The sequence below is a fragment of the Nipponia nippon genome, unplaced genomic scaffold, assembly GCF_047370975.1.
Source record: "Nipponia nippon isolate SJK-2023a ecotype South Korea unplaced genomic scaffold, ASM4737097v1 scaffold_4, whole genome shotgun sequence".
NCBI classification, from domain to species: Eukaryota; Metazoa; Chordata; class Aves; order Pelecaniformes; family Threskiornithidae; genus Nipponia; species Nipponia nippon.
This window is the reverse complement of record NW_028262358.1, coordinates 7,757,556-7,780,322: the sequence shown is the minus strand read 5'-3', so window position 1 is coordinate 7,780,322 and position 22,767 is coordinate 7,757,556. Positions and strand designations below refer to the sequence as shown.

General features: G+C 39.9%; 1 protein-coding gene across 3 annotated transcripts in view; it reads right to left on the bottom strand.

Moving 5' to 3' along the window:
* Positions 1 to 22,767, bottom strand: part of MACROD2 (mono-ADP ribosylhydrolase 2) — an 893,688-nt gene that overhangs the window by 864,585 nt on the left and 6,336 nt on the right. For all 3 annotated transcript variants that reach the window (XM_087774714.1, XM_087774715.1, XM_087774713.1), the window contains exon 3: positions 4,664 to 4,771. In XM_087774714.1, coding sequence (XP_087630840.1) covers positions 4,664 to 4,771 — 108 coding nt within the window. The remainder of the gene's footprint in view (positions 1 to 4,663; positions 4,772 to 22,767) is intronic.

Here is a 22,767-nt window from a genome sequence, read left to right as displayed (position 1 = left end):
AGCCATGAGACCATCGTGTCATACCATCCGGGCTTTAAATAAGCAGAGGCAGCAGACAAGCAGACTCAGAAGAGTCACAACTCAGGACATACGCCACTAATTTTGGACTGCTGCTAAATTAACTGCCAGCGGAAAGACTTGCTCCCTAAATCCGTATCATACCTTGGAGAAAGCAGCTCAAAAACATTAAGGAAGAGGGAGCTGGCGAGGCGGTAAGAGTGCTATTACACATTTTGTGGCTTTGGTATTCCAGTATTATCTGAAACTATTTTTCTCACATAGCCCATTTGGTCCACAGAAATGCCTTCTATCAGGAAATGCCTGCAGTATGAATAAAACACGTATTAAGAGCTGAAGGGAAAGGGGCAGAGGCACTAAAAAACCTCCCTCTCCCTCCCCTAAACACACCCACACCCATGGAGCTCAGTTCCCATGGGCTATTTGGAAGTCAGCTAACTGCTGTTATCTGGCTTCCAGGTGCTTGAAGCATTTTTGGCATCAGGATGAAGTGACATCCAGGAATGTTTATTTTGTTAAAATGGCCAGTTATCGTGGATTTACGCAGTAAGTACATGCCTCAGGGACAGCCTGTTCACGTTCTTAGAGCACAATACCGAAAGAGCAGAAAAGGATATAGGAGTAAAAATAAGATTTTTGTACAAATCTTATCTGAATCCTTAAAAAAAAAAAGGGGGGGGGGGGAATTAACGTAACAGGACACCTTAGGCAAAACATCAAGTTAAACTAATACCTTTAAACTAATACCTGCCTGCAATGCAGTCAGTAGCAAGGAAGTTTTAGGGAGCCATTCTGGAAGGATAACACATTTACAGGGGTAGATAATTGACACAGATTTTAGCAAAATGGCACATCGGCTCCCTTTTTCAGCTACCTTCTCCATCACGCTGCATCTCAGGTTAACGCTCCCTCTCTTCAGAAGCCAGAAAATAGATCCTCACTCTGATCACAAGTTCTTTCAAAGTGGCTGTTTTGATACGGTTGTTTTGACAATGAGCAAAGACACAAACTTCTACTTCCACTGTTGCCACAGCTGTCCTCTTTGAGTATAAAATATTGGTAAACCATTTTTGGAAAGTAAGTAACATTCAGTTTGTCTGTTAAACTCTAGGAGAAAACGGGATCCTTTTGTAGCAGTGCTCAGCAGTGATATCCTGGTATTTAGCTACATAAGATCACCATTAACACCTTTGTTAACCTAACCAAAGAAATCCAGTTATCACTTTAACTGTCTCATTTATACGTGAGAATGTCAAAGGGGAAACAGAATTCAGAGCATAAGGTAAGCTACTAAATTTAACAGAAGTGTTTGTATAGTATAGCTCAGAAATAAACCTGGCCATACTCCGAAGAGTCACGCTGTTATCTGGATACCCAAAGGAGGGCATCACAGCATAAAGTCAGCGCTGCAGGCAAGTTACTGCACATATTCTCACGCCCCTGTTTAATCAAGTAAATCCATTTGTGTCTCATTTACCCCTCACAGGAAGGTATTAGAAAATACACATTTTTTTGCTAATGTGTTTATATCCAAATCTGGAGACAATCTGAACCACCTGGCACCCTTCTACGGCCCCACAATTTGCCATTCTATTCCCTTTACTGAAGGCATATTTTGTTGTTTGTGTTAGTTGATGTGAATTAGAAGTCAAACTTTGTATCTGACTTTCTGTATGTTAAACGATTTATTACAGGAGGTAGTTAATGGAATTCCTAAATTCAGAGAGCAAGTCTCAAGAGAGTCTCTTCCCTCCTTCCCCCTGCCAGTGGCATGCCATGCGTTAGGGAGGGTGTCAGTCATTAACATTCGGGATAGCCAGAAGGCTTCAAGTACGAACAGAACTTGCACAGGTTTACCTCTAAAAAGTCTGTCTCCTATTCCATGTTTGACAGGCTGCATTTTATTCAACTTACGGACAGAAGCTGGTACTGTGGGGATTGCATTAGTTACACCATAAGAATGTCTGCAAGATTGAGCTTTCCAAAGGAGAAACAGGACACGACTATTTTTTGCTTTGTCTCTTTGACGCTTGGGTAATTTTAATTGCAGAAGGAAAAAACAATGGAGGAGTTCTTTGCAAAAGCATCATAGAGTGCAGAAACATCTTTTTAGATGCTATCCAAGAGACACTACAATTTCACTGAAACTTTTTTGTTTTAATTAAAATTAAAAAAAAAAAAAAAAAAAAACACCCGTGTGCAGCAACTGGCTTTTTTTGCATAAATATAGAGCTTGAACCAAAACATCCTCCTCATTTAGCTTTCCAGCTATCCTCCACAATAAGTTTAAAAGGTTTAACTTCAAAAGAAAAAAAAAAGTAACACTGAAACCATGAACAAATCAAAGGCTTACACTTAAAATTTAATTACTGCATTGACATATAAAGAGTATTTGATTTTTCAAGGTAACTATAGGTTAGTATTTTAATCTAAGCATATTAACAATTCATAATAGTTAATATATTATGCACTTTAGGAACCATAAAAGATTACAGAAGAAAAGGGCTAGAAGAATCTCAAAAAACGACCCGTACCAATGTCCTGACCTAGGACTGCTGCTGCACATCGGCCTGATACTGTGGAGTATCGCTGACCCTTCCAATAAGTAGTTTTGCCAACATCTAATCTGAATCTCTCATTAAGAACAAATCCAACTCCTCTTTAACTTACAGAAGACATCAGTAGAAACACCCTCTTTCTTTTTGCCAATAGCATTCTAGATACTTCAAGAGTCTATGTCCCTCTTTAGGTCTTTCAACCTCAGTTTTACTGTGTAGTTTCGAGTGGTCTTTAATCCTTTCCTCAAAATTACATATTAATATGTGTTGATTTTAATTGGGTTCTATTTTTTATTTCTACTCAGATGCATTCCTTACCAGGATAGCAAGTAAGTTTGCAGGTAGATAATGTCATCGGCAGCCTGGGATATAGGTTTTTGGACATTTCAAGAGAAAGGGAGAAAAACCCTCTAAATCAAGAAGAGCAAAGTATTCCCATTCTGAAGCTAATCTGCAACCAGTTCGAGCCTGTAATTCAAGGGAGACCTATGAACACAGAGAATCTAAATATAAATCGAGAGAAGTATGCTAATATTGACTTACTGTAGAGTAACAAAGTAAGGAAGTCAGCAAGAGCACTACTGGAAATGCCATCTTGAAAGAATCAGGGGGAAAAAAATTAAAATATTAAAGCTTCAGAGGCTTTGCCAACACAGTGAGGAGAGGATCGTGTTACTACATGGATGCTACTGTATTGTTTGTCTGTAATTTGGAAAGGCTTCTGTGCATCAGTAAGCTAGAAGATTAAAAATTTTTGCATGGAAATACCATCCTCATTACTTTCTAGAGTGCAAAAATGCATTTTGAGATAACTAAGGATTCTACCTGTACTCCACAAAACCCAGTAGCATGTCTCCACTGTAAAGTGGGGAGTTAGGCAGAGAGAAACAACATCAAACAATCCAAGAGAATCTGTTTACTAACTTCCATGCTGTGTGAGCAAACATGTCTGTACTCTTTACAGACGTGAGCCAGTATCTCCACACAGCTTTTTAGTGTGGTAAGCCAACATACCGATTTTGGCCAATACAACGTTGGGAATCTCTGCACTTTACTCCATCACACAGAAGATACTGCAGTATGTTTCCTTCCAAAAAATTAATACCACCAAAAATTAGTTCCTGAAAATGAAAGAATACTCCTAAAAACAAAGGACAATGCCAGCCAAATACCAAGGGAAAAAAAATTTCCACCTCAAGACACACAAACCATATTCTTTTCAGGGTGGGGAGTGCAGGCAAGATTTGGCTAGGACGTGTGTGTAGGAGGAAACCTTCCCATAGTCTTTCCCAACCAGCCAAATCAGCTTATTATAACCCAGTGCACAAAGAAATTAATTGCATAGTCATTTCCCCCCCTCCGCCTTTGTCACAAGAGGATGCTACACGCAGTTCTTCACCTCAGTTGCGTACACGGAGATGCAGTCACTAAGCAAGAGGTACTAAAACTAAACCCATCCCTGGAAACATTCAAGGTCAGGCTGGACGGGGCTCTGAGCAACCTGATCTGGTTGAAGATGTCCCTGCCCATTGCAGGGGGGTTGGACTAGAGGACCTTTAAAGATCCCTTTCATCCCAAACTATTCTATGATTCTATTTAGAACTCTGTAGGTCACAACCAAAAATTTGAAAGATACAATCTCCTTACAAAAAAGCAAATATTCAAGCCACTTAAAACAGAAATTCAGTTTTCCTATCACCTTATTGTTAAGGTTTTCACATTACCTAGCCCACAAATGGCTCGATTTATAAAAACAGACTGGAATGTACTACAGTAGCTTAGTATCAAAGTTCAGCCTTCACAATATCAAGTGTGAAAATCTCAGCTACTCAAGTCAAAAGATGGGTATAAGATTATTACTTTTTTCTTGGTGACCACTTCAATAAAAGTTTCGCAGTAATCCTTGTCACAGTAAAGACACACAGGATGAACAGATGCAATATAGAGAAATTGGGAAAAAATACGTAGTTTCCAACAGGTTTCCACACAACATGCAAATTTTATGCAACTTTTCAAAGTTCAAACTTGTAACATTGCGCTATGAAGGATATTCAAGACATAACAATGTAAAACATTTAACCACCTACCAGCATTAACGATGGCATCAACCTCAAGCAGTGTAATGTCACCTCTATAGAGAGAAACTTTCTCGCTCAGGCTTTTCTTCCCTTGCAGATCTTCTTTAGTGTTTTCACCTACAAACCAAGAAAGCAGTAAAACCGGATTACAAACGTGGGCCGGAGATGACTATTTACAAGTCCAGAGCAGGTATCAGCAGTTCCAGTTACGCTTTTGCTGCATCTTTCAGTTTCGCCTCGAGAGGGCACCGGTAACCCACAAAGATACCTGCATTTCCCTAAAATCACACTACTTGCTTTTTATTTGTTTTCAAATACAAGCTACTATGAAGCATTGATTCCTTGCCCACATACCAGGTGATTAAAAAACTGTATAAATATACACATTTTTTGGAGCTAGATCCATCAAATAAATTTTGTTTGGCAACCACAAGGGTTCAAATTACAATTAAAAAAAAAAAAAAAATCAAGAAACAGTTAAGATAATCCTCCTACTGAAGCAATAATTTATCCAACTCAGGATTATTCCAAATGCGTACAACAACACACGAGCACACCGTTTGCTAACAGTCCCAACATTCAGAACTAGCCCTGGCAGCAGGTAGCGTGGAGAAGAAAAACCTGAACGAAAGCATCAGAAAACTTAAAACTTGGAGCTTTGCCAACTTAAATCGCTCAACTAGAAAGCGGGGTGAGGACACTATATACATTAGCTTTCATAAGATTTGTTACTAAACAGTGTCATAATAGGTCCCTTATTCTGGTAAGCCCTTAATTTTTGCGTCACCAATTCACTTCGTTTGTATCATACTCCATCTATACAACAGTTCAGTTACCTCAACACTTCTACAAACAGATACTGGCCAAAAGCTTAACCTAGTCTTGCATTGTTAGGCATCCGCATCATTAGCGAAGAACTAAGGAGAGAAGGAAAGATTGCTTAACTGGTTTTTTATTATTATTTTTTAAAATTAATTCTTTCTGACACAAGCCAAGTGTCTCAAGAGGCTTGAGTTCACATATTGGCCAGAAATAGAACTGAATTGCTGAAGTGACAATTTAAGTGTGAAACAGTTCCCGATCTTCAGAACAAGTGAAATTTATTTGTAAGTAAAAAAAACTCAAGGGAAGATTTAGTTAGAAGGTAGAAGCAGTCTAAACAAATTTAGTTTTTATATCAACCTTCATTTTAATCAATTTCCACCAACTTGAGTATACCTGCTCAAATTTATCAGCATTACAAGCAACCATAAGTAGAAATAAGAAAGTTGCATTTGTTTTAGATCTTGCTCTTCTAACTTCAGCACAAACGACTGGTATCAGAAATCATCGTTTATCTCAACCACTCCAAAATAACTAGTCTCATTCAATTCTACTTTAGATCAGCTATCACGAGCCTAGTGCAAAATCCGTGCCACCTCTAGCCAAAGATATGTTGCCACTATGACGTACATTAGCATAAAGGTAGTCTTGTATTCAAGTGTGTGTATTCAGGAGCCCAATTTCTGTATTGGTCTCCTAAAGCAACTATTCCATCACCACCAGAGCACCCTCAGTGTCTTAACCAAAGCAGACTGTTTCTGTGGAAAGGTATCAAGTTTTTATTATCATAATAAGAACCTTGTATCACTCTAACTTAAAGTTATACTGTTCATCCATTTTCCCACAGAAGATAACCATTGCAGTGAGCTATTAGAGTTGTATTAAAATAAAAATCAGCCTCTGTGACCGATTTACAAAGTCTGATTTATTATCTGCTTTCACATTAACTGCATTCTGCCAGCAAGTAGGACAGTTGTTTCCCCCACCTCTCCCCAGTGAGCATCCTACTGGAGCTCTGCCAAATTTAAAACGCACACCACCATCCTCCCCCTCCACCTTCTGCCCGAGTTACTGCAACACTAGTTAACATCAAATCAAACATACTGAATTCTCCGAACTAAAACCATTTAAATTTAAATAGAAAGTACAGTTTGGATACTACAGTATTTGTGCCAATACAATACAAAAACAAATAACAAAAAAAATATCCACCAGGAAGAGCCATAAAGTCAACAGATACCACACAATAAAAAAAAAAAAAAAAAGCTAATTCTTACTATCACTAATTTCTGCATCATCCGTAAGGTGCCACACAACACAATGTTGCCCACACTGGCACTACCTCCCAATTTTCTATCCTCCACAGCCTTCACAAGTTTGCCTCTAGTTCTCACCCTCTGCAAATACTGAGTGTATTTGAGTGTGGTTCTCCTGAGACTCCTTCCCCACGGAAAAGCATCAGTAAATTCACTGATTCATGAGAAAAAAAAAAAACAAACAAACAAAAACCCCACACCACTCCTGTATGATCTACCATGCCCTCTTCAGCAAGTCCCTTACCTGCCCCACAGTTCTTGGAAGAGACCCGATGACCGCTGTCTTTAATGTGGTTCAGCAGTAAAAGCATATGCTGCTTTGTACATCTTTCATAGATTACCCTAATTTCTTTCAATAAAAGTCTGATTTAACAGAGGATTTGAGCTTGCACTTAGTTTATTTCGTTCTGGTTTTTACAGAAGGATGCTCAACACTAATGGAAGTCATGGAGAGCCTAGTCTTGTTCGCAAAGACACTCAACAAAGTCTACTAATACGCTGCTGACTACAAAAGTAATCCCAATATCATACAAATAGTTGTAGGAGACACAACTTTTTCTTTTGCCATCTGTTAGATCTGTGAGGCTGGCAGACAATGTCTCCTAACAAAGTCAAAATTGATATTTGATGTGGGATATTTTCTTCTGTAATCCATTTAGTCATCTTGGCAGGAACAGTGAAGTCATTCCTGGCCATTGCAAATAACTCGCTTCCCACCTTTGTCTCCCATCTCTTCCTTCACCACACACATTTTTGTCTGCTTCTCAGATTAAAAAAAACTGCACTCATTTACTTCAAAGTCTCTTTCCAAGGTAATGATAAATCTCAGATACGTGAGTAAGTATCGTAAGCCTCAAATATGCCCAAGGAACTCAAATGGTGTAGGTATTATCCTGTAATTCATGGTACCGTAACTCAGCAAGGACAATTCCAGGGCATTGCATATTTTGCAAAGGATGCACACCATGGGTACATACTAGCGCATTAATAAAAATCCTAGCAGTGACAGAGTTACCTTGCACTTGTAGTGTAATGAGAATATTTCTTGCTCTCATTAATGAAACAGTTTTACATACATCCTCAAGAAATAAATCCTCTGAAGTGGTTGCTATGTAACCTAGTCTTCAACATGAGATACAAAACAAGAGTTGAGTCCCTAGACTCAAAGGCTTAAGTTTTTAGAGATAAGAACGCCTGCTTGCCAAGCAAATCAAACTTTCGAGTCTGTTTCCACATTGGTTGTCCAGAATGCACCTTAGAGGCAGAACAATTGGAAAGCTAGGAAAATTCAGATATACCCCATTCCTAAAAAAAAACCAAAATACAACGCACCACAAAAAACAAAAACACAAAACCAAAAAAAACCTCCACCCCCCAAAAAACCACACCAACTGAACCCAAACTGCATCAAGGCTATGACAAAGTCCATCTCAGTTTTTAATAGGGGCATGACAGACTCCAAGACAAGAAAATATTTTGCTTGGTCTGTGGCTGTGAATATGAAGCTTTCAGGACAAAGAAGCAAGCAGAATAAGAGAGAGTGAATTTTCTGAAGTACCTCCAGAGGAATGCCAGGATAGCTACTGTAAAATTTAAGAGGCACTAGAACATGTTTAAGATCACCCAGCTGGGCAATGAAGACTGCCTAGGAAGGAAGGCTCCCTCCCTGCTGGAAGAACTGGTCCCATCTCTCTCATCACCGCAGCTCTCCTGGCTCACAAGTCAAACCAAACACGTAGTGAGCACCTGCGCAAGAAGCCTGTATGCCTTCAGATCACTGGTTTTAAATAAGCCATGGTTAGTAAAACACTAAAATAGCTGTTGAAATAAGACTGTGGCAGTCTTAAGTATGAGCAATAGCTTCTGCTTTTTCGGGGTTTTTATGCTTGTATTCCCCCGGGGAGACCATTTCTGGGACTTTCCTTCCCTCTGGATTAAGACTCTGCCCCCATCTCTACCCTACGCCCACCTCCATTGAAAAAGTTAAACTAGAGGCTTTTACTGGGAGACACTCCTAAAAAAAAAAATAGAAACTCATAATGAACTCTCACAAAGCAGTGATAATCAGCACTGGTTTGGCCACCTTGATTCCCCCCCCCCCCCCCCAACTCTTACACAGTGAATTTTGTTGTTCATTTTTCTTCCTTAATCTCAAAATTTGTGCAAACAGTTATGTATGTTGTGTTCACAATAGTATTATGAATAGACTCAAACTGCAGTTTAAGCACATTAACATTTCAGGTATTTCATTACAATTATGTGTGAATGTCAAAAGCAAATAAACCTTTTTTGTTTTGTTTAATGTGAATTTTACAAGGTATGTTCATGTAAAGTCTGGCTATCCAATTTCTGAGACAGTGCAATCCCAGAGTCTTCATCCATGATGACTTCCCAGGACCAGTTAATGCCAGCCTTGCCTCTGAAATAAAAGGGCCCTAATTAATTCAAGACCTTGGGCTCAAAGCATCAGCAAAGCAAGGATCTCCCATACAGGTAGATTTCACAACCATTTAGAGCTTTCAGGTTCAGATGAATTCAAAGAATTAATTGGCACAAAGAAAACCATTAGAAGGAGGGTAAATGGAATATTCACAAACTTTTGAAATGCCTTTCTAAATCCCACTCACAGCACAATAGAAACTCTACTGTAAAATGACTGTAGGCATAACTACAGTCAATTCAAGTCTATTCATTCGAAAGAAATGAAATTAAATTTGCAAAGTGAGGCACTGAGGTGTAAAGCAGCCCCACACGCACACCAAAAATCTGCATATTCACAAGCAGGTGAGGATCTAACAGAACCCTAAAGGAAACGCCCAACATGAAAGCAGTTCACAAGACTAAGTTGTGAATTTTTTCCCAAGTGCCTACTCAGCCTCTCTGCCAGTTTTCTGACCTAAATAATTCGCAAACTTTCCTCCTCTGCCTAACTAGCCTTAACTCAGATCTTATCCATCCCTTCTCTGGGGTGATTTTGACAGGAAAAAAAATAAATCAAGAAACAACATCTGCTAGGGAAATCTGGCAATATACTGAAAAATATCAAATACAGAAATAAAGCAAAAATAGAGACAGCTTTTTTTTAAAAAAAAAAACAAAACTTTAGTATTGTGAACAAGATTACTGTAGCTCCTATCAAAAAGCAAAGTCAATGGTCACTAAACAGCCGAAACCAGGACACCCACCACAGCTAGCTCACATCAAAGGAGAAGGACCCTGACACCTCACACACATATGCAGAAAAACGTATTAGATTTAGTCAACAAATCTGCGCTTGGAAAAAAAAAAAAAAAATCCATTAAGTTCTTCGGAACCAAGAGGAAAAAGGACTTTCAGAACAGCTCACTAGAGGGAGCCCCTATAAAGGGCATGAATATGCTCGGCTGGTGCGATGGAACAGGATGGCACAAATGTTAACATCACTGTAAAACCAACTCTGAAACTCAGTCACTGCTAAAACATCCAGGATTTTAAAGTCTAGTACACTTTAAAGTATCTTAATTTTTGAAACAGTCTCAGACATCCAATTACAGAATCCCTACAGCAACACTAAAGAGCTTGCATCCAACGGGAGGAGAAAAACCTACACCTGGAAGAGCTTCTGTTAAAAAACACATTTTTATTTTAAAATTATTTGATAATGAAAGAGCAGAGCACACAGCAAGTAGTAAAAATAGTTATTAAAACCCCATAGTATAAAGCGATACCTATGGCAAAGAAAATGGCTCTTGGCAATCTATGAGCAAAAGCAGATAAGAGAAGAAATCAAAGAACAAGCGAAAAGGATTTACAGCAGCTAGGCTCACAGGCTTGTGGTATTTAAATGAAATTTTGTTTAACAAGTCAGACGACTTAATGTTTTTTTTTCCTCTAGTTCATAAAAACAAGAGTAACGGACTGAATTGCAAGAAACAAGGCTGAATAATAGGAGAGTTTCATCATTTATAGTCAGCTTTAGAATTCGCAGCTGAAGGAAGTAAATTAATTCAAAGTTAAAAATAAAGAAGAAGTCTGCCTGCTATCTCATCCCTGCTACAACAGCTACTAGTAGAAACATGTATCCCCACAAGGAAGGCTTCTCTAACAGCAGTCTATAACACGATCTGGAAACAGGGCTGGGAAAAGAACCTGAGCAACACGCAAGAGTCCCAACATCAACACCAGACAAGAGCCAGCCCTTCCACTCCTAGGAGAATCCTCAGCAAAGGCTGGCCTGGGACACTGCTCCACTTTTCTCGGGCTGCTGAAAAAACAAAGGAGTTGAGCGAGTTTTAAAAGCACATCTGAGAAAGGCACAGCAACCATTCTGCTACATACTCTGTGCATTCTTCCCTTCAGTGCTTTTTTTTTTTTTTAAATGCTTTGTTTTTACAACTGTCTTGTACAGATTAAAAACGACAAACTATTAGCAATTACTAACCTCACATTTAACACAGCTTTCCATTCCATTTGTTTCTGCATAGGCTTACGGAGCGTTAGAAAAGACAGATTGTAAGATCTATTACATTACGTGCCTGCTTCTACTCCTACTAACTGTGGATGGTTCTACAGGAAAGGCAATTGCTTATCTAAATCAAGAGAAGCATTATTTCCATATGTTCCATCACCAGGGGGAAAGCATTCACAGATGCACTGTAGTACTTCAGATTTGTAGTACAGATTTGCTCTATCACTTTTTGGACTTAAACAAGATCAGAACCTGAACACAAGGAAGAAACATCTGTTACAGACAAATCACTTTCTACCTAGCCAAAAATGCAGCACATCATGCACGTCAAAGGCACTCGATGATGAACACCAACACCTTCTCCCTGGCTGCACACTCTGCCAATATGCTCTGTTTCAGCTATTACAAAGTGGCATAATTGGATTAGCCAAAGACTACAGCCAAGTACAAAGCTTATGAGGCATACAGGCACCACAAATCACGAAACGGATGAGGGTGGGTGGGACCTCTAGAGATCATCAAATCCAACCTCCCCACTCAGAGTAGGGTCCCCCAGAGCAAGTTGCCCAGGACCCTGTCCCAGTTGGATTTTGAGTATCTCCAGAGACAGAGACTCCACCGCCTCTCTGAGCAACCTGCTCCAGTGTTCAGCCACTCTCACCGTAATTACGTGTTTTCTTATGCTCAAAAAGAACTTCCTCTTTCAACTTGTGCCCATTGTCTCTTGTCATGTCACTGTGTATCACTGAGAGGAGTCTGGAGCCATCTTCTTCACACCCTCCCATCATATGTTTATAAATATCGGTCGGATCCCATCTGGGGCATCCTTTCTTCAGGCTAAACCCCAGCTCTCAGCCTCTCCTTGCAGAAGAGATGCTCCAGTCCCTTAATGATTTTTCTGGCTCTTCTGGTGCATCAACTACATTTCCCAGTTTTGTACCACTCACAAATTTGCAGAGGTTGCACTCTGCCCCATCTTCCAGATCAATAGGTCATGGTACCTTCCACTCAAGGCTTTTCAGGAGGTATGAAATATTCCCATCTGAGGACTTGAGCATCACTTGACGTCCACTGGTTAACTGAGAAGCCCACATCCAATGAACCACACCGTAATAGAGTTCAACAGTGCTATAACGCACCCCTCCAAAGCTACTGCAAAAAGCCCAGAAGTAACTTGCTTGGTCCAAGTTAAATGTAGTGATATGGCTATCAGCAGCTACTTTTCAGCCACGATTGAATTGGAGCCATTGAAGCCTATGCTACACATTGAAGGGAGGAAGAGTGGAGTACCATGAGAACTGGTAACAAATAGCCAGCCAGTCAGTCCTAACAACCCACACAACGCTCATGCAAAATGCAGTTATTCTTGCGTTACAAGGGTCTTGCATAGTCCTTACAGTGTTATGTGCCAACTTTTTCCTCAGTCTGTCCCACACAGCTCTGCGTGTCCCCCAAAAACAAAACTGAGAGGCAAAATACGCTTTTAAGTCTGGGAACAAAGGACAGAAAGAGAATGGGGCTCACCCTTTTTCTGAAGTTTTTGTAAAACGAGGGAAGACTTAGTATGGAGTGCAAAAGTACCAAACACCAAAGTCTGAGAAAGCAGTAATAACAAACAAGGAGAGAAAAAAAAAAAAAAAAAAGGAATACATTCTTGATTCTTATTTGTGGTGCAACCTGGTCTGCAGGGACATGCAATTGTCAATTCATAAATCAAAGTATTCTCACTTCAGTGGCATGCACAGTGACAGCAAAGACACGACATAAGTAGGCTGAGGCCCTAGGGTATTTGCATGTTTACTTGGAGAGTCAGCATCCAGCCGCTACGGTTGCTATGCTTGCTTCTGCCGGCTTGAGACTTCACGATTTAGGGTCCATAGGAATGGCTGCTGGTTTAGCTGTGACCCCAAAGGAGCTATGCTTTGTGTATTTAAAGAAACTCATTCAATCACTGTCTTGTTTGGTGTGGTTTTTTAATGTGAGCCTTCAGAGGGATTCAAGACTTTGTCACTATATACTGGAATAAAAATGCCATTGGGTAGCGTATTTACTACGCTCTTGCCCAGTCTGATTACCAGTACCTCAATCTGAGGGACAGCAAGAATTTTGATACACAGATCGTTCTTCCAGAACAGCAGGGTGCATTGTACTGAAGTACATTAAATGGTCAACCAAGGTCACATGGAGGCAAGAACTACACTGCACCATCTCTGACTCAATTCCTACTTTATAACCTCCCTCTACTACAGAGCACTTTTAATTAACAATGAAAGTTCAAAGATTGAGAGGAAAAAATATTACACTCTTTTAGACAACTGTTCACTGCCTCACAGAAATACATTGCTACTTTTCTGTAAAGCTAAAAGACTACAGGTGAATGCTACTTCGCTAGATTCCTTCAAAGACAAAGCAGATCACCTTCACTGCAAGAGTTATGTCTTGGTAATATCACAGCATTCATACATCTACTCCCAGTATGTTCAAATCAATCCAGTACCTCCTGGGATAACTGTGAGCCTTCATCCAAGACTTACGCTACCAGCAACACAGTATTCCTTCACTCAGCTTTAGAAACTGGCTGGAAAAAGAATGCCTTTTCATGAGCAACCAGGTATCTTCAGCAGCATCTATTTTATTTACGAAGAAGTGAAAAAACATTTTTAATAGGTGTGCACAGCACATACAGCATCAAGCAGAGTTAAAATAAGTTTATAGTGGGAAACCACAAATTCATTAGCTTTCATTCATTAGCTTACTAAGCAGTCAGACAATTTTTACTCTTAAATTCTCTGCTTTTTGAATTCCCTACACCATTGCTAAGCAACAGCTTCTCTAGTTGAGCATGACAGCCTTTTGTAGTACTTACTGTGGAGCTTGGAAATAAAAAGTTACTACCAGCAAACTACAAAACTTCTGCAAAGCTGTCAGCAAATATTTCTTGGCATTGTCATTCAAGAACCTCTCCATATGAGATCTAGTGACAACTGCTTACCAGATGGGAGCAGGAACTTTAGTTTTCTAGCACCAGGGGACAGGTAGGTAAGTTTTCATACACGTACCGAAGAAAAATGCTTTCCGCATTAAGACATTAGGCTTGGTGGGTAGTACTTACCTTGCAGCATTTCCCCTCCCCTACTCCCCAAGATACCACATGTCATTTGCTACCCTAAGGAACAGCAGGGCTTCAATCCAAACAGCAAGGTATAGAAGAAAATCTTCAATATTTGAAGAGGACTCTACCAAGACACATTAGTGTTGCACGTCATACTTGCTTACTTTAAGGACTTGAAAAACAGAGTAATACAAACTCACAAGCAGTTAGGAGAAAGATTTAGCTCTATCTTCTGCATGTCTACTTGGAAAAAAAGACACACCAAACATCAAAGCTTGTAAGTCAATATAGGCATAAGTTGGTGTGCACTGCCTATTCTGTCTATATTTAGTTATTTGCAATACACTTACAAACCTTCTCGTGTAAGAACTCTGGTAGCAATGCAGAAAGGGTGGGGGAATGGAACTCTACTTTTTCTTTAAATATAACTGATCCATACTCTCAGTGACAGCTACATAAAGTCTGGGGTTTGCTTTCAGTTGATGTAGACTCATTAAGTATTCCCACAAAAGGACAGCACTGCAACACACAGTATGTTTGTATGAGAGCAGTGTCTCTTAAAGAATACCTTATTCATACAGAAAAGATGACATTAAGCATACAGGAATAAAACCAATGCAGGCTGAATTTCAACTACAAATCATATTTGTTCAGCAAATGAAAAATAACACCTTTACAGACTAACCATCAGTACCAGAGAGACAATCAAAAAGGCTCATATTTGCATAATCAAGCCTCCGTGAAAAAGCAAAGGGCAGGATAAGGCAGGTAAACATTTTAAAGCAAGACAGATGCACAACCAGTTCTACACTTTCTTCATATCTGCATTATAGATGGACTGAGTCTTTTGGACAGGATCCTCTTGGGAAACTATAGAGCAGTCTTTTCTAACTCAGTGTTTGATCATGAACACCTAGAGAGGCTACTACCGCAAAGGTGTACGCAGAGAACTACTTCTGCTTTCAGAAATAAATGTATTGGCTATACCAGCACAAAGCTGAGAGTTTAATTTTGCAAGATGTGCATTGTATAGCATCCTGCCCACAAAAAAAAAAAACAGCTAGGAACTTTGGTAAAGGCTCTTGTGACACACACTTCTGCAAACATACTAAGTCAACAGGCAACAGCTGCAAGTCTCAGTACCTTTTCTGTGCACAAACATGCTTCCCTGTCCCTCTCCATTTAAATAAGAAGTGTTTCTTAGTGAAATAGAGCTACACATAAAATTGTAATTTCAGTGGTTTTTAAAGCTGCGCAAAAATAGAAGTTTAAATATAAACTGGATTGTTAAGACTTCTCTCTAGCATAGAGGAGCATTTTCTGTGCATCCTAACAAACACGTCTGTATGCAGCACTTCCTACAGGGCTGAGGAATTCTGTGTCAACTGGATTTTCCAATCGCACGTCAGCTAGATGCCCTCTCACAGAGAAAGCCACATATCACTTCACATACGAAGTACTACAACAACTTATTCGGACATCAGCTGGTTTGTTAGAGACATTTCTACACGGTGAGCAGTTCGGCTCTACCGAACCAAAAAACAGAAACCAAGCTTATCTGGTTTCCACTGATTGGGTTTTTAACACACATGTAATCAAGTGTTTAATTGTGCATGAAGCAAATGCAGCTATGCATGAACATGGGTCAATACGATCCAAACAGAGAGCTCAGTGAGCTTAAACTGTATCAGTGATCCCCCTGCCTTCTCAGGGGACTTAAACCAGTATCCTATGTGGCGGTTAATTTTCAGACTTGATGCAAGCCTCCCACATCCAGAGAGCAGCAGTTGACAGGCCTACCCTGTGTGATCACTAATTATTACTAGCCCCAGGCAGCAAATCCTAGTGGAAGCAATAGTTCAGTACCTTCACAAATATCTGTCACATCTAAGCTACAATCAATTAAGACAAGCCATACCAGTCTCCTACTGTCTAATCAAAAGAGACTCCCAGTCTTCTGCAGGAGGACATCAGCTTTTTCCACTGACACCTGAAGATGTCCAAAAGTCACACAACCAGTTGACATAGCATCAAGTCTACACTAGTAAGCCATGACAAAGGTACAACTTAACAGCTTGATCTTGGCCTCAACCTAATCACAGACACATGGCTTCTAGTCAGGCTGGCACACTGGCTCACATCTGTCTGCAAAAGACTGTGAGGACATACGCCACAATCCATCATAAGTTATAGATTATGGCTTTAGCCAAGCAACCATGCTGAGCAAAACTAGATGACTTACTGAAATTGTCTTTGTAAAGCAAGAAATTAATTTGGGGATTTGATGTTGCAATCCCCCATGCTCAAAAGGATCTCATCCTTTATACACAAAAAAGGAGAGAGGGGAAAAAAAATAATAATCAAAGGAGAAAAGACAGACATATACACAAACACAAATCACTGGAAACCAACGTGTATAACCTATTACTTTTCCCCCCTGCATATATTAAACCATCTCACTCACGAAGTTACTGTTCTTCTTTCCCTTAGTAGTCTTGAACATGAGACAAGTCAGCCACTGAAAAACTCCAGGCTGGAACTTGAGAAGCCCGACACTTTCTCAGCAGTTTCTGAAGAACAGCACATACCGACTTATAGCATCACTGCTGTTAAAGCCATCCTTCCTCACACTCTGAACGAGCCTACCAGCTGACAGCACGCTGCATCATTTGGACTTTCTAACTCTGGTTAGTACTTCCTTACGGACCTCCATACAAAATTTCAGTGCACAGCCATGTTCAGTAGCTACAAAAAAAAAAAAAAAAGATTTTTTTCTCATATTGCATGGGACAGAAGCTTAGGAGTTATTAATCTGGTCAAGACTCGTGTCACCAGCACTTACACATTAGAAATATTCTTTCTGGCAAAGACATGCTTAACCTCCCTTTGCATCTCCATCTACTATTACTCTCTAAAACAAGTTGAGAGCTTGCGGAGCTTCAATAAGGATACTAATTTATTGTTGAGAGCAGCATCCTTTCCTACGGTAACTCTGGCCCCTCAAGGAGGTGGCTGCCACTGGAGTTAAGAGGGTTCTCTCAGCTGTGTGCAGAAGGGCCACAAAACAATAACTCCATCAAGGACCGGTACACACTTAAAGCTATGTGGAAGTTAACTTGTTCAAAAAAAAAAAAATCATGGAACAGCAGCTTAAAAAGAAGTCATCATCTTAATTGCATCAAAGACAAGTGATTTACATTCTTAGAGAGAGGATTAGCCACACTGGATTATGTGTTCTTCATCTATATAAACAGAGCTGATTTTTTGCTTTTTAATAATCATCTCACACTTGCTGAAAGCAAGATTTTTCCTTTTTTCCCCAAAACCACTTTAAAGAAAACTGTAACACAAGCATCGTTTCTTTGACAGCTAATCCATCCTATAAAGGTTATATGCATACAGCTCACCAGGGAATTACAAGGTCAATTGACTACATATTGGTTCTTTTTATTTACTGTAGTTTTTTTCCCCCACCGTACTAAACACACTGCTTTATCCACTTGTATCAGGGATATCGCTAACTAGATAGGAATATTTGCCTCTAAAAACAAACCAAATCCCACCCCCAGGTTATTTCTCGGTTTACACTCAAGTAAGCTCGCACCTGCAGAGTTCTTCCCATCTCTGTGCTGTGCAAGGCTATCTTTGGAAAAGAAGAGCTGAGGTGTACGTTTAGGAAGACAGAAAGGTGTGTGAGGTCAGGAGCTCACATGGTCAGATTTGTACCACTCTGCAGCTTTGCATCTGCTCAGGACAGATCCCCAAAGGGCAGCCAAGAGCCTGGGAGAGGCTGAGCGCACAGGGCTCCGGTTACTCCCTGTTGCTCCAGCAGCCTTTGAGCCTCAGCCTTAAAGTCACCCCGCGTTACGCCATGGGCACACGGACTCCCGGACACCTTTAGAACAGACTAATAAGCTGCAAGCATGGTTTACTGTTGTTGCCACTCCAATTCCTTTGCTCCTTCCTTAATATATGCATAACACGGACAGACAACAGAAATGAGCAAACAGATTTACAGCCACTTCCACAAAAAGCACGTCATTTCCTAAGTATTCAAAATACTTCATTACCATGATCTTCACACAATTCATAGAAGCCACAGATGTTAGTCTTTTAGTTGGAGCTCCCCCAGCTATTATACACAGCAACTAATAAGCAGTGACCTCCACACGCATCTAAATGACACAGCTTTCTAACCTTAAACATACGAGTTGTCAAGAGACCTTATGATAAAATGTTTAGCATGAGTAACAGAGCAGCACACCAACGTACGAAAAGTAAGGACAAAACTAAATACAGCACTGAGTTCAAGCAAAGCTGGAACTCGCATTCAAGGGCGCAGCTAATAGCAGGAGATCCTGAACTGTGGCCCACAAGTTATTGTGGTTTTCTGTGCGAATTTGGCTGAAAAAACTGCTGTACTGTGAACATAACTAAAGAGTTTCAGTAGCAAAAGCACCATTTTCATTGACTGACAGATAGCAAGCATCACACTGAGCTAAGACGTGTCGATTTACTTTCATCCTTGTCACTCAGCTAGAAATCTGTTCTAAAAGACGGTTGTTAAAGTCACCATAAGAAAAAAGACAATGAAAGCTGATGGACTTGGGGGGGGGGGGGGGGGGAAGGGGATGGTCTTGAAGCGTACTGATTTCATGTAGCTATTACAGACAGAACTCATTGCTTGTCGGGCAACTTTTGACAATCTTTATGTTCTAGTAGAACATAATTTCTTTTTCTGTGTAACTCACTGAAAATAATGAGTGGTTTAGAGAGATGCTATTTCTCACTTGTAGACGTCTGGCTGAATTTCGCTGCAGCTCAGTAGTGGCATTACTTTCCAAAGGCTGTTTGATGATCATCACCTTGATTCCTGGTTCCCTGAAACAGCGCCACATGGAGATGCTCTGAAGAAGCTGATATTACTTGTGCTTAGTTAACCATCTCAAGAAATGCTGGTCAAGGTAGCTTAGTACTACCACACATTTTCTTTTCAGCATGAAGCATTTTGAGTGGCTCATCTAGATGCTTTGTCTCTATAATCTTGTGTCAACTCACTGTGACTATTTAGAAAGCTACAGATTCATAGTACAAAGACGCTTTTATTAAATCCCAATTTACTATTATACATAAAACCCTCAGTGTTAAAGTAGATTAATTTGAATACAGTTTGAACCATATCATTTTCTAAAAATACAGCAGATTAAGAAAACCCAGAGGCTGCCAAAACATCTAAACATACTTCAAGACTTGCTTAAAAAAAGGACTGCAGACCTTTCATGTCATTTAATCTTAAATAAAAATAAATACACTCAACAGTTGCTATGTCCTTCCATTTTAACTGCATCCAATCAAAAGCAGTTCTAAACATTAGCAAAGATCTTTAAACCAGCACCTGAATTTGCCTTTTTCTTGGCACTGCTGCTATACCAATGAATCCCAGACAGTGAGAGTCAGCAGGACTGTCAGCTGCCTCGAGTTAAACTATATAATCTATTCCATTTTCTGAATTATCCCATTAATGCAACAAAACATTTTTCTACCAGTGACAGACAAAACTCAATGACAACAGAATTCTCGCGATCCTGATTTTTCAAAAAGCTTTCAAGAAAGTTTTCTGAAGTCGTTTCTCACATTCTGCACTAAAGACATCTTCGGGAATAGCTGTTTACCCAAGAAAAAGCCAATGTACATATTTAACTTCAAAAAACACTCTAGTTATTCGTCTACATAGTGGTATTTTATCCACCAAGCATCACAAAACATAAGTACCATTGCTGTACAGGATGAGTGCCTAGCATAAAGTAGTATATAATAAATAGCATTGAAATAAAAGTATACAAATTCCAGAGCTTCACAAAACAAGTCCATTATGTGCACCTTGTCAGGAGGGAATGCTACTTCAAGGTATGTAACAGAACAGGTGAGATGTGTCTTCCTTTGGTATATTTGAAGGGTAAGAAGCGTGAGGAACGATGGATTACAGTCTATAGGTACTATCCAGCCCTGTATGACAGGATTATTCTTCATTTCCAAAGTGGACAGTTCCTCATTTCCTTAATAAATGCAGTTAAAACAAAGAAAGCTCTTACATTTACAGAACTACTTCGAGAACAAGAATTTTTTCCCTTTCCTACCATCCCCTCCAACATTAAAGAGGACCACTTGTCAACAGCAGCAGTGGAAGGGAAATGAACAATGTTATGATACTTGATCTCTGAGGTCCACTTACACAGCCTGGCAAGTTGTATGCCAAAACCCAGGGGTGCTGACAATGTGGTCCTTCTGGAAACGCAGGTGCCCACGACAGCTTGCTTGCCGCAGTTCAGAGCGGCGGGCACCAGGCTTAGTCCCTGCATTCCATATTGCACCCCCCTCAAAAAATTAAAAAGTATCAGAAATACTGACCAAATTCCATGCCAAAACACATGCCAGCTTAATTTCTCATGGCTAGTCATGTCCATGTAAGGAGACCTGCAAAAGTCGCAGGTTTTTGTTTCAATCACAGAAGAGCAAAACAGAGACAAATGCTATAGACAACTGCTTTCGACTTCCAAATGTTTTCAAACACCTTTGCTGCTATAAAAAAAGACAAAGCCCTTGTCAGCTGCCATTCAGAACTCCCTAACTTCACTCCTTAAGAAGCCTTTACGTTGTTACACATCCCTCTGTTATAAAGACTTCCAGCCTTGCCAAAAATTTACATTAATACCAACTTATTCCAAGCTTTCCTGGTCTTCTTCAGAATTTAGTTCTGAACACAACTTCATACCAAAGGGTGGAGGAGGAGGAGTGGGGAAGAAACACCTTCCTCCACAAATTAAGGTATGGTCTCCAAACTTGTCAATAAAGAGCATGCAAAGGTATCATGACGGTCAGGTTGGTTCCTTCCCAACATGAACCTTTTAAGTCCTTTCAGTTTCAGCAGTTCCGCACAGAGACTTTTCAATAATCTTCTGTTAAACTTCAATATAACAAAAGTGTGCCTAACTGGAATCTCTTAACACCCTCCCGCGAGTCATTCGCATTTAAAAAATGGGTACCATAAAGCTTTTGTATTGTTCAAGCAATTTTTCGTAAGAGTCAGTACAAAAATTTGTGCAGTACTGAACACCCTTAATTTCCAGTTGCGTACCTGCGGGGACTGTTGCTGGCCCAGATGCTCTCCCCCTTCTCCTACAGCTTCTTACTCCAGCAGCTGATTGATTGCACCTGTTTCACTTTATTTGTTCTTGGTTCCTTTCTTGATTTCTCCTCATCACTCTTCCTGAACAGCCACTCCACACTTTACTAATCAATCTGTCATTTTTTCACGGTATACAGTGTTGGAAGTAAGTGGTAAAGAACTTTTTCCACATTCCCCATCAGTTGCTGTTTTGGTTTGTCAAGCGTACAGATGATTACTTCCCCCGCCCTCCCTTCCGATCTCTTGAGTTTGTCACTGCAAGAAGTGGCCTTTCACTTGAAGAAAATATCAGAATTTGGGCATGGCATTGTCAAGTCATCACCGATTTTGTCATACCTGGGGCTTCACTTGCTCCCTCCAGAGACTCATTTAGGTTGTCCCAGTATACAGAGTAGAAGTTCTCATCAGCAAGAAGACTTAAACTCTAATTTTTTGGTATTTCAGCTCAGAAAGACAGTTCTGGCACACTCGTGATACCTTCAGAGTGGGATCAACATTTAAGGGAAATAAAGTTTGAAACAGATGCATAACAGTCACATTTATATACGCATTTCTTTTAATTGCGCTGATCAGTTGAAATGTGGAAGCATTTCAGCAGGCCAGCCTTCTAGAAGTTCACTATTACGCATGGCTTATTTACAACAAATACATCAAAGAAAACAAGTGACCATGGATATTTTCTACTGAACGTACAATAGAATAAAAGCTTCAAGTAGCAGAGAAGTGTTTCAGCACAACTTCTGCCTTCCAGCATTTTTTTGCAGTGTACTGAGTACTAACAGAAAGAATGCAAGAGCAGCTACAGGAAAATAAATTCACCGCTGCCATGATTCAATACCCACATATTAGACACTGCCGTTTTGCGTATGTGAAGTGTAACAGCAATCACAACGTAAATCTACACCTTGTCACGTTCAGCAGCGCAAGTCATAAAAGATCTGTGAATTTTAGCACATTACACAGAATCTGAGAGTAGTTAGAATAAAAACATAGTTTAGGCTAGAACAGATAAAAGAGTCTCCCAGTTAAACCGCACAATATACTGCATATCCCCATGTACTGCAGGCCTCCAAAATGAACTTTGGAGAAATCAGGTAATCTTTTTTATTTTTATGCAACCTTTGTTTTCTAGATGGACAGGCTTCTTGATGTTGCAAGATACAAAAGACCTACTCTAACAGGAGAAAGAGGTCCGCGGATACTGTTGTAATACAACTACTCATCAGCATT